The sequence below is a fragment of the Dipteris shenzhenensis genome, chromosome 29, assembly GCF_047967505.1.
Source record: "Dipteris shenzhenensis isolate YYH24624 ecotype China chromosome 29, Dip_SZ_1.0, whole genome shotgun sequence".
Lineage (NCBI taxonomy): Eukaryota > Viridiplantae > Streptophyta > Polypodiopsida > Gleicheniales > Dipteridaceae > Dipteris > Dipteris shenzhenensis.
Window position 1 is genome coordinate 5,593,593 of NC_141624.1, and position 13,438 is coordinate 5,607,030.

The 13,438-nt window shown below is 41.4% G+C and overlaps 1 protein-coding gene across 1 annotated transcript; it reads left to right on the plus strand.

Moving 5' to 3' along the window:
• Positions 1-8,150: 8,150 nt before the first annotated feature.
• Positions 8,151-9,975, plus strand: LOC147882345 (F-box/kelch-repeat protein At3g24760-like). Its single transcript, XM_087400695.1, has one exon. It carries the CDS (start codon positions 8,520-8,522, stop codon positions 9,621-9,623), a length of 1,104 nt encoding a protein of 367 aa, XP_087256821.1. The 5' UTR covers positions 8,151-8,519; the 3' UTR covers positions 9,624-9,975.
• Positions 9,976-13,438: the final 3,463 nt, after the last annotated feature.

Sequence of the window (13,438 nt, forward strand, 5' to 3'; positions counted from 1 at the left end):
ATATGTGTACAAAGGTCATGACAGAGCCATTATCAAGATGCAGCTAAATAATGCAAGAGAGCAAGGGCATTTGCACAACATAGTTGACGGTGGCATTGATGAGATTAGTAGTTACTTAGATGCATGTTACGTGTCAGCATCAGAAGCATGTTGGCGGATTTATGAGTATGCCACGCACGATGAAAAACCCGATGTGCAAAGATTGCAAGTTCATCTTCCGATGCGCAATAACGTCATCTTTCGAGATGATGATGATTTGCAAAATGTTGTAGGCAGGGAACAAAATCAAAAGACCGCCCTCACAGAATGGTTCACTTACAATCAGTTGCAATATGACGCAAGCAACTTGCTGTATGGTGACTTGCCAGACAAATTGGTTTGGAACAAAACCAGTAAGCGGTGGACTAGAAGACAAAAGGGGAATACCATCGGTCGGATGTACAATATTTCCCCCTCAACTGGTGAGCTCTACTTCATGCGTATGCTTCTTAATGTGTGCACGGGATGCAAGTCCTTTGATGACCTACGTACTTTTTTTAGTCAAGTGTACCCTACTTTCAAGGCAGCATGCATAGCACGGGGATTGTTGGAGAGTGATGATGAATGGTTTGTGTGTATGCAAGAGGCTGTGTTTTATCAAAATAGTGCACAACTGAGACACCTATTTGTCACAATATTGGTTTTCTGTGAGCCAACGTCTCCTCGACTTTTGTGGGAAAAATTATCCACTGAGCTTTCGGATGATTTTTTTAATATATTGGAATCAAGTATCGGGAATTTAATTGGTCGTCGTGAACTAGCGATAAAGAAGGCTGTATTGCACTTGGAGCACATTCTTCAACAACATGGGCGAAGGTTTGGCTGAGTTTGACGGAATGCCTGTTGTAGATAGAGCATCTTTGTCAGAAGCTGGAAATGGCTTATTGCAAGAAGAAAGAATGTTTGATTGTGTGAAAGAAGCACAGACTGCCCAGCAAATGGAAATGTCCTTTAATCACTGTCAACGTGCTGCATTCGATCGGATTTTGGCAAGGGTCTATGGAGATGGTGGTGAGGTCTTTTTTCTCGATGGTATAGGAGGGTCTGGAAAGACCTTTCTCTACAATTGTTTGCTCTCTCGATTGCATGGGGAGGGGCTCATCGCTTTGGCATGTGCATCTTCTGGGATTGCTGCATTGCTACTAGCCAATGGACGCACGGCACACTCACGATTCAAGATACCGTTGGAGCTGGATGGTACTAGCAGTTGCAATATTAAGGTTAATAGTCAACTCGCAGATGTTTTGAAGATGGCTAGGCTGATAATATGGGATGAGGCACCCATGACTCACCGGTTTGCTTTCGAGGCACTAGAGAGAACATTGCGAGATATCATGTCCAATGAGCAACTTTTTGGTGGGAAGGTGGTATTGTTGAGGGGGGATTTTAGGCAAGTCTTGCCAGTTCTTCCAAAGGCAGGACGAGAGGACATTGTCAATGCTACCTTATGCCACTCAAGGATTTGGGGTCGCACTACAGTATTGAAGTTGACGCAGAATATGCGGGTCCTTCGGAATGGTGATAATTGTGCTATTCCAACTATCATAGCTCTTCGGAAATGTTGGCTATTTATACAAAGATGAAGTGAGACGTAATATTTCATGACTTTGTCCTTGATAATGTTTGGATTTCATTTTTCATTTGAGTTATGGGTTTGCAATACACTACAGGCTATTTTCTCTTCAAAGCCTATTGTGTTTTTCCAGTATATGTAGATTGACATGTGCGTTCTTTTTTTGCAATGTGATAGGATGTCTAGGCAGTTCACGTTTGTCACCAAAACAAGAGCACAGGTGCAAGGTACATAGTTGCTTGACAACCACGTTTTATGTTGACACGTTTAATAGTATAGTCACTCACTTTTAGAAAATTGTAGATCCTGCGGGCTGGGGATCTCTGGAGAGCGCGCAACTGTTGTTGGATTTGCTTGAGCTGGAGAGCTACCTTGGGTAAGAACTGTGTACATTGTTTGTTGCTTTATTTTTGTTAAAACAAAAGTTTTTTTGGATTATATTTGAGTGGGAAAACATGCTATTGTTTGTCTTTTAGGACTGTTCCTGATTCAAGGTTTCTAATGAATCTCCACGTCCACAATCCTTTGGATGGACGAGTCCATTTGGGATATTACGCTGTCCTGGCTTGCCGGCTTCATAGGGATGATGGACCACAAACCATCACTGTTCGCTGGCTGGAGGCTGGCTGGGATACTATGAATGTGTGCGAACACAAATTTTCTATCGAGGGCAAAATGGGGACTACACGTACACCTTTGTCAACGTTGTTGACAACCCTTTGTGTCTGAGTAAGTACTCTAAAGAATGAGTTGGGTTTTACCAACATACATGTATAAAAGTTTTATGGCTTCGTAGCCGCGGTGGACGCGGTGGACGTGGTGGACGTGGAGTAAATGGCCGTCGCAGGCTTTTCCTTGCAGTACATGGCTGCAGACTTTTCCCTTAGGGATGTTTGTGTGTCTATTGTAGATTTTGTATGTTCAGTTATGACTTTATTTTGCGGCTGTGTATTTGGATATATCAATCAGTTCTTTGATGTAGCTATTGCATGTTCAGACATGTGACTGCACTTTTGGATGTGATATTTTTGAAGTACTCTGTCATAGAGAATTTTTTTTTGGACGTGGCAGATGTGGAGTACATGGCCGGCATAGGCTTTTCCCGATAGTACATGGCCGCAAACTTTTTCCTTTAGGGATGTTTGTGTGTCTATTGTAGATTTTGTATGTTCAGTTATGACTTTGTTTGCAGATGTGTATTTGGAAAGAGTTTCACACGAAAGTGTTAGAAGCTGAAATCATTATTGGTACCAATGCTGATGATAGAACGTTTATTCGAAAGATAACATTCGTTCCGACCAACCTTAAACTTCCATTCGACATGAGGAGACAGCAATTTCCTATCCGATTGGCATTTGGCATGACAATCAATAAGTCACAGGGCCAAACATTGTCTCTTTTGGGGCTGTACTTGGTGACACCGATATTCAGTCATGGCCATCAATGCGTGGCATTTTCACGTATCCAAGCATCAAACGCTGGGGATCTCTGGAGAGCGTGCAACTGTTGTTGGATTTGCTTGAGCTGGAGAGCTACCTTGGGTAAGAACCGTGTACATTGTTTGTTGCTTTATTTTTGTTAAAACAAAAGTTTTTATTTGAGTGGGAAAACATGCTATTATTTGTCTTTTACAACTGTTCCTGATTCAAGGTTACTAATGAATCTCCACGTCCACAATCCTTTGGATGGACGAATCCATTTGGGATGCTGGTCCAGATACGATTGTTGGTACCCCGTTGTATTTTCATAGCTGCAGTGGACGTGGCAGACGTCGCAGGCTTTTCCCTGAGTACATGGCCGCAGACTTTTCCCTTAGGGATGTTTGTGTGTCTATTATAGATTTTGTATGTTCAGTTATGACTTTATCTGCGGCTGTGTATTTGGATATATCAATCAGTTCTTTGATGTAGCTTTTGCATGTTCAGACATGTGACTGCACTTTTGGATGTGATATTTTGAAGTACTCTGTCATAGAGAAATTTTTTTTGGACGTGGCAGATGTGGAGTACATGGTCGACGCAGGCTTTTCCCTATAGTACATGGCCGCAGACTTTTCCCTTCAGGGATGTTTGTGTGTCTATTGTAGATTTTGTATGTTTAGTTATGACTTTGTTTGCGGATGTGTATTTGGAAAGAGTTTCACACGAAAGTGTTAGAAGTTGAAATCATTACTGGTACCAATGCTGGTGATAGAACGTTTATTCGAAGGATAACATTCATTCTGACCAACCTTAAACTTCCATTCGACATGAGGAGACGGCAATTTCCTATCCGATTGGCATTTGGCATGACAATCAATAAGTCACAGGGCCAAACATTGTCTCTTTTGGGGCAGTATTCAATCATGGCCAACTATACGTGGCATTTTCACATATCCGAGCATCAAACGCTATTAACGTTTTCATTTTGCAGAGTGCGTCTAATGCCAGGGGCGAGGAGATGGATAATACTTCTACCACAAATGTTGTGTACAAGGAAGTTTTGCAATTGGCAACAGCAAGAGCCTAGGAGTATGACATTGCTCTTTTAAGCCCTCTTGAGACTTTCTTGGGTGGCAAATCTTCATTTCGGTAATCTTTGTATAGCTTTTTTTAAAGTTCTTTCAATATTCCAACTGTCATAGGTCTTCGAGAATGTTGGCTATTTACAGAAATATGAACTGAGACGTAACATTTCATGACTTTATCCTTGATAATGCTTGGATTTTTTCATTTGAGTCATGGGTTTGCAATATACTACAGGCTATTTTCTCTTCAAGCCTATTGTTTTTTTCCAGTATATGTAGATTGACACGTGCGTTCTTTTTTTGCAATGCGATAGGATGTCTAAGAAGTTCACGTTTGTCATCGAAACAGGAGCACAGGTGCAAGGTACATAGTTGCTTGACAACCACATTTTATGTTGACATGTTTAATAGTATAGTCACTCACTTTTAGAAAATTGCAGATCCTGCGGGCTGGGGATCTCTGGAGAGCACGCAAATGTTATTGGATTTGCTTGAGCTGGAGAGCTACCTTGGGTAAGAACTGTGTACATTGTTTGTTGCTTTATTTTTTGTTAAAACAAAAGGTTTTTTTTGGATTATATGTGAGTGGGAAAACATGCTATTGTTTGTCTTTTAGGACTGTTCCTGATTCAAGGTTTCTAATGAATCTCCACATCCACAATCCTTTGGATGGACGAGTCCATTTGGGATATTACGCTGTCCTGGCTTGCTGGCTTCATAGGGATGATGGACCACAGACCATCACTGTTCGCTGGCTAGAATACTATGAATGTGTGGGGACACGAATTTTCTATCGAGGGCAAAATGGGGACTACACCTACACCTATGTGAGCATTGTTGACAGCCCTTTGCGTCTGAGTAAGTACTCTAAAGAATGAGTTGGGTTTTACCAACATACATGTATAAAAGTTTTATGGCTCAATAATTATAGTTCCTAAATTATCTTTCTATGTGATGCTGGTCCAAATATGATTGCTGGTACTCCGTTGTATGTTCGTAGCCATGGTGGATGCGGTGGACGTGGAGTGAATGGCCGTCGCAAGCTTTTCTGTGCAGTACATGGCCGCAGACTTTTCCCTTAGGGATATTTGTGTGTCTATTGTAGATTTTGTATGTTCAGTTATGACTTTATTTGCGGCTGTGTATTTGGATATATCAATCAGTTCTTTGATGTAGCTATTGCATGTTCAGACATGTGACTGCACTTTTGGATGTGAGTACATGGCCGCAGACTTTTCCCTTAGGGATATTTGTGTGTCTATTGTAGATTTTGTATGTTCAGTTATGACTTTATTTGCGGCTGTGTATTTGGATATATCAATCAGTTCTTTGATGTAGCTATTGCATGTTCAGACATGTGACTGCACTTTTGGATGTGATATTTTGAAGTACTCTGTCATACAGAATTTTTTTTTGGACATGGCGGATGTGGAGTACATGGCTGGCGCAAGCTTTTTCCTATAGTACATGGCCGCAGACTTTTCCCTTTAGGGATGTTTGTGTGTCTATTGTAGATTTTGTATGTTTAGTTATGACTTTGTATGCGGATGTGTATTTGGACATATCAATGAGTTCTCTGGCTTCACTTTCGGATGTAATATTTTGAAGTACTATGTCATAGACATTTTTTTTTGTTAGAATATGTTGCTGGTTTCAAACATTTTAGCATCTTGAGACCCGACGGAGCGGGTCGCTAGCTCGTCGTAGACAGGTCAAGTTACTCGTCTTGTTGAAGGCGATAAGCATGCCAAAAAGATGCACCCTCGGAGATAAGCTGACGTTGGGTAATAATCCAGTCAACCGCTCAATCCTTCGTGAATCGTGACGATTGCTCATTTGGGCGAGAGTCGCCGCGTGACGCGCTCGACGAAACAAAACTAGTCAATCTGGAAGAGCAAATTCTGTATTTGGAGTTTGGACTCTGGACCCTTCGCTGCAAAAGCATGTCAGCGAAATAAAGGGCGTAGTAGGTGTAAATGCCGGCAAACGCGTCCTGACGATGCAAAAAGCGCTGCAAGAAAATGCAACTGGGTACTCGCTGAGTTGGGTTTTACGGATGTCATCAGCTTATCCATTTGGGAGCCTGTACATTTACTCTCGTGCGACAAAAGATCTTCTGGCTCCGGAAGTCCGTATAGCAAGTGGCCCGTCACCCGCCCTTTGGATAAATCGCTAAAATTTCTTGGGAATGCGTGCATGCTACTCGCCTTGCAAGTTGCTGGTTATTTTACGTTATGCCAAATACTGAATCGTCAGCTTGAAGTAGTTTGCCGATGCAGTGGGCTGGCGTGACTGCTCTCTAATAATATATATCCACTTCTCCCAAAGCCATTCATAAAATCGCCCGTTAGTGGAGTTGGAGGATCCAGAACTATAATAAAAATCAGAAGATGCTGTGCGTCTCAAGATTCAAGAATTCAAGAATGTGAGACGGAGAGCTCAGAGGAATCAAGGCTTAAGCCTTTCATAAAATCGCCCATTAGTGGAGTTGGAGGATCTAGAACTATAATAAAAATCTGCGTCTCAAGATTCAAGAATTCAAGAATGTGAGACGGAGAGGAATCAAGGCTTTTGGCAGGCGTAACTCTGTTTGACAATTGAAATTAACGAGAATACCGGTACAGAAAAAACCGGCACCGGGCACTCAAAACAAAACAAAAGTGATTCAAATCGGCATTAGGATTCCAATTTCCAGCATTGTATAAGAGAATAAAATTCTACGAATCTTCATTTTATAAATCTTGGGTTGATAAAACGGCGCCCAAGAACTTGACTGGTCATGGATTTAGTCTAAATCAAGAAAACCACGCATCAGCAGGCCCTAACGACAGCTGGTAGCCTGTCATTCGGTGAGACGCGTCAAATCCCCGGACGTGCCTTCTTAAATCGGTTCAACTAATTTTTGCACAGACGAGTGTGTGGACCTTTTCAAATTTTTAAAACGGATAAGATCCTCGTCATATCAGTACTATTTTTGACACACAAGTTCTAACTTCCTTTTTAGCACTGCACTCCCCCTTAGGGGCAAAAAAGCTACCTTTTAAAGACCCTTTGAAAGCGGATCAACTCGAGTTCTATTCAGCCACTTCCGGCACTGCTGTCGGCACGTGTGTGACTTTTTCTCTCACCAAAAAAAAAAAAACAAGCGTTGACTAAGCATTGCCCTAGGGGGCAGTGCTAACAAAACAAAATCAAAGACCTAAAGTTTTCTTCTCGATTCTCAACCTTCACTTAGGATTCATTTTCCTATCAAGTTTCTTGAGCAGCTTGTGATATACGTGAAAAAAGAAAATGATCAATGAGACCTCTCTCTCTCTCTCTCTCTCTCTCTCTCTCTCTCTCTCTCTCTCTCGCTCATGTCTATGCATTGGGAAATTTCATCCCTCGTAAGTCGAGATCTAAGTTCTCATGGCACTCCACTCCAAAGCAAGCCACCAACTTGAGCTAAAGGAAAATTTTGAATGGTCATAAACGCTAAAATTTTAATATCTTGCTGTAAATTGGTAAAAAGCATAAACTGCCTACAACTTTGGAGCTGGACATTAGGCCACTCGAATCTCAAGCTAGTACAACTACCTACCAAAAATTTAAGACATCCCCTTTAAATTTTCTAGATTTCATAGGCGAATTAAAGATTTTCATATGATCTTGAAAGAGTGAGCTATTGCGCATGGAATGATAGACTTTATGATGCTATAAAATAGGGAAAAACAAAGTCGGCTAAAACTTTAGAGTTGGCTATTAGGCCGCCCATGAAAACTTTAAGGGAACCCCCCCTTCCAAAATTTCTAGATTTCATTAGATGATTTAAAAAATTTCGTTCAACCTACACATGACGAGGTAAGATCGTGAAAAGGTGAGCAATAACGTGTGGGATGGGCCACGTTGAGAGGAGCAAGTGTTAGTTTCTAGGAAGCATAGAATAGCTAAGTTGTGAGACATGGGGTAAGGAAGAGACGTCATTTGGAGGGTTTTGTTTTTTTTAACAAAAAGTGATGGCTTTTTTTCTTTACAAGAAGAGAAGGCATTCGGAGTTGAAAAGAGGGAGGGGTTGACGAGGCAAGTGTGTGGATGCATATAAAAGGGGGGAGATATGAGATTGTATCAAGACCCTAGTTTGGTTGAGATTGTAGATTGTTGCAATACTTTCTCTAGCTTGACAGGTGAGGTTGTAGAAACAGGGGCAGAGGCAAAACAAAACTTGGTGTATGTTGTGAGGTTGTTGCAATATGTTGTTGTGGAGATGGCATGAGATTGTGTGCAATAAGCTCTCGAGGTAGGTGAGGGTGTGAAAAAGGAGCTTGTATAACTATTAGAAGGAGCAAAAGGAGGTTGTGAAAGAAGGTGATATATCAAAGGGAAGGGTGTGTATGAAGAAGCAAAGGAGAGAGAACAAGCAAAATGTGGTCATCTTCTTCATTGGAGCTTCTTCCTGCTGAAATCCTCGAGCTTTTGCTCTCCCAGCTCCCCCTCCTCTCCGCCATAGCTGCTGCTTCTTCCTCCAAATACCTCCTCTCCCTCATCTCCTCCCCCTCCTTCTCTTCCCTCCATTCCCTCCCCCCCCCCCATCGCTCCCCCTGGTTCTTCCTCCTCGGCCTCAACCACCTCCTCCCTTCCAAAAACCAATCCTTCGTCTTCGACCCCTTCCTTCGCTCCTGGATCCGCCTCCCCTTCTCCCCCCCCCCTCCCCATAACCTCTCCTCCCTCTCTTCCTCCCATGGCCTCCTCTTCGCCCTCTGTGGTGCCAAACAGTCCCAACTCTGCCTCGCCCCTCGCCTCCTCAAACCCTCCTGGTCCTTCACCCCCCCTATGGAGTTTTCCCGCTGCTCCCCGCTCGTGGCTCTCGTCCGAAGCCTTGGTTCCTCCTCGTACAACGTTGTCGTTGCTGGTGGTGTAGACGATGGAGCGGATTGTTTGGCTGTGGAGATCTATGATCAGAGCACCGGTGGATGGCTTCGGTGTCCCTCTCTGCCTGAATCATTGGGGCGAGATTGTGGAGAAATGTCCTCCGCAGTCTACAAGGAGAAGTTTTACGTTGCGGACAAGAATTCGGGAAATTTGTGCGCTTTCGATGTGGATAAGAAGCTCTGGACGTCTGCAACGTGGGCTCCGCCGCAAGGGGTGATCTCCTCACATCTAGTGGCTTCGGAGAGCGGGCTAGTGATGGTAGGACTGTGCAATTCTGGGGTAGGGTGCAGCGTGAAGTTGTGGAGGGTGGACGAATCAACGATGGAGAGCGAGGAAGTAGGAACGATGCCAGCAGAGCTTTTTGAACTATTCTACGATGGGGACGAGAAGCACGTAGCGCTACGGTTTGCAGGAGGGGGCAATTTGGTCTATCTCTACAGCGATTCACAGTTCAAGGACTACGCTGCGTGTATGTGCGAGCTGAGCGGAGATAAATGCACTTGGAGCAAGATTCCTTCTCTTCCTGCTCCGGTGAATCGCTTCGACAGAGTAATCTGTGTGAGCTCAACGGTGTCGATCGATGAGTGCTTTCCGTGATCTCGTTGCAGAATACTCTTCCCGCTGCTGCAAATTGGGTTCAAGTGTTTGCTCCTATCGATTGGTGCATCCTGCGCAAGCTCTCTCTCTCTCTCTCTCTCTCTCTCTGTTCTGGGATCAAATCGCACGCGAATCAAGCTCTCTCTTCCTCGCTGTGATTCTTTCCTCTGCAGATATTCAAAGTTTCCACCGAATTTGCCGCTATCTTCCAGCAAGAACCTGAATTGTATCAGGTCTCGCTATTCTTTTATCCATCATGCTCTCCTTGACACTCTCCATTCTCTCGTATGGAGACGTATTACGTGCTACGGCTATACTTGCAATTGACACCCCGCCCACTAAAACTCCCTTTTTTTCCCCCCGAGACATCTGATGAAATCCTCTATTACTTTGTTAGCATATGACTTTTGTTAATAAAAAAAGCTTGGTCTTAGGCCATAGAACAAGAAAACACTCCAAAGAAAAAAGCTCAAATTGCTCCACTACGTTCCTTGAATCTTACTTTCCAAAGATTTGATAAATGGCTAGTAGACAATGTTAAAAGTGGCCTAGAGCAGTAAACTTTTGAAACAATTCCTTGGGCCTTATAGCTTTTTGCACCCTTGTCCAAACAACTCTAGCAATAGAGTAGGGCCAAGAAAAAAGAATATTGTCTCAAGTCCCTTACGAAAAGTGCAATGAATCTGTTGAGACAGAGAGGAAATACGACAAGGTCTTCCAAAAAAAGAAATTTGGAGGGGTATTTAGATTTTGGCCACCCTCTCTCTCTAACATCCTTTGATACTTTGTAGGTGCTAGACCTTTGAAATGCAAGGGTTGAACTTATAGAGCACTTGATAAATCTAAGTTGATTTCAATAAGCATGCCCTAGCCCCTAAGGATGAAAACCATCATCCCAACAAGAGCCTTCCTGAAGAAAGTGTGTTGGAAGGCTAATCTTGCCATGTTGCCTAGTAAACCATATTCTTTAGAGCTCTATTCGAGTGGGAAAGATTGAATTGATCCTTGATCGGACGAGGGCCCACATGGCTTTCAATAGATCCAAAGGTGTTTGTGCAATGTTCTTGCCCTTCTCAAGTTCACCCAAGCCAGATGTTGGTATGCATCCTTAAAAATGATGCAAGTACACAAAGGCACTAGTTCTCAATCTTGAATTCACTTACAATAATATCATTCCTTATAGAGACTCTTTGGATACTTTTTCTTTGAGCTATATCCGATGACCTTATTAGATATAAGAACTTGAAACAAAAACCATCTACTTTCAACAAAGAGCAATGCTAAATAAGCTTAGATGTTGAATATGAGAAGTCTCTCCCAAAATTTATTGAGCTTGTAGGTGGCTTCGTGAAGTTGCATTAAAGAAACCCAAAATAGTCGCCTCAATCCTTCCTTTTAGGAATGTCTTCAATCTTCTCAAGGATGATAGAGACATAGCATACATATATGCAAACAAGCTCTTCAAAGAAGTTTATGTCCAAATAGTCTAGAATTACATTAGCATGTTGCTTTTGGTAGTTGTTAGTGGTGTCTCTTGGGATTGCATATCTAATACTTGAACTCTAAGAAGTGCTACTAGTGGGATTGTCCTTAAACAAAAGCACTTCACAACATCTCCCTTGCCCTCTACATGAGCAAGAAGGCTCACTGTGATTGATCATGATACAAAGTGACATTTGTCAGACTTCTACGTACAATATAGATACCACACTATATCCATGGCCATGATATTAAAATCAAAGGTTGTATCTGTTTCAAATCTCAATAGTCATAGCAACTATAGTTTCGAAATTGATTGTATAGATCAATGGTAGTATTGGCATTACTAAAGTCCTCAATACATTTCATCAAGCATTGAGGTTGCTTTTGTAACTAGAAATATTATTCTAGCACACAGAGATCAAAGAATGAAGATGGCTAGGAAGTCTTCAATTCAAGGAGAAAGTGTCCCAAATGCTAGGTGCATGCCCATCTTGTTGGCATACCCAATAAAAATGTAAATGATAGGGATAATTTGAGAGCATAAACCCATATAGCATAGCTTCGATGGTCTACTAATGTCTACTTTGATGAATCTTGACACCTTCAAAGGGAGGGAATCCTTCTTATCATATTTGAGGATGATGAACATCCCATAATGTACGATTGTGATAATGATCTCTCTGTTAAGCAATTTAGCGTTGGTTCCATAGCTGGCAAAACGTTGTGGTGTTAGCTATATTCTCCACAAAATCTAAAGGGTAAATACAATATTGACCACGGGAGGAAAACCTCATAGGGTTAGGTATATTGACCAAGAAAATGTCATCGATATATCTAAAGGGATACTGAAACCATTTCAAAATATCCCATTTGCCTTGTCTAGCCAAATTAATTCAGAATTTGTACTCAAAGTAAAATAGGTATAAATTGCAATAAATGGGTAAGCACGATAAGCCCATAGGAATTCCCATCTTATGTCTCCAAGTCATGTTGTCTAGTTGTATGTACATGTTCAAGATAAGCCATGAATTAATTTTAATGACAGTTTCCATATCATAGTTCAAATCAAGTCCATCTGTCATGGTCCAAATTCCCTCAATTGGAGAATGGGGCATCTTTCGAAAAGAGATGAATTTGAAGTTACTATCCTTGAACACCATAGTGTGATGTTAACTAGACCATTTTCACCTTCTAAAAGAATGTTTTCATAGCACTGTGCTATGTCAATGGAAAAAATAGCAAATATTTTGTCGGGAAGATTTAGAGTGTAGTCGTAAAGGGATTCAATCCCCCACCAACAAGAACATTTAACTCCACTTCTAAGAAAGATCTCATGCTGAGTTTTAGCACATTTATTTTTGAGTTGTGAGATGCATGTTTTTAGTAAGCACGTATTGTTAAGTCCAATTTCATCATATGTACACCCAGCAGCATTGGTAATCCACCTAAAAGTGTTTTTATGGGCTTTGTATATTCCCATAATAAATGGTAATTTGGTGGATAAAGGTGTCATAGAAAATGAATGGAGTTCAGCTTCTATTTTAACCTCTAAATTAATGTGCTTATAATTTTAAAATCTTCATCATTAAGTCTCTCGTATGCTGAGTCATGGGAAAATTTTCGACAAACCAATGCCAGGTTATTAGAAGCTTTGTCGATTCCATGCATGAAAAAATGTTCTTTGAGAATATGTAATTTTTTAGAAATGTTTATCACTCCATATATCTTTCATAAACCTCTTATGGTTGGGTAACTTTCTATATTGGTTCCACAAATACTCATAAGAGAATTTTATGAAAATTTGTAAAGTAGTATGTAGGGATATGCCAAGTATGTGGCACAATTTTTTCCATGCTTGTTCACTGGGGCTTTATGGGCATCTCGTACACAAGGTCTTTTAACTGGTATGTGGTTTAATCCCTTTATGAGCTCACATGTTAACGATTTGTAATCAATAATACTTAAATCACAAGTCACCACATGACCCCATTTAGTATCGATAAGTTTTTCAAATTTTTGGCACGAGCATCGTAACTCATTAGCACTAATACAGAAGGTTTCCTTTGAAGAATAAACATATTCTAGTAAATTTTTGTGGAGTTTCCACGTAAACAAGATTTCATCAAAGATAGTATTATCCACCGTTACTTTGCATAAATCCCAGGCACTTAGAAAAAAGTCTTTCAAAATTATGCCCTCAAGTAGCGGGTTATCAAAAAGAACATGGATGAAGTGTGAAAAGTTACTTTCTCGCGTACTTTCCAACATCTTCCTTCCGTGAGTTCAAAAAGAGAGCCAACACTGCCTCTATTAAATCCATAGGTATCAACTGA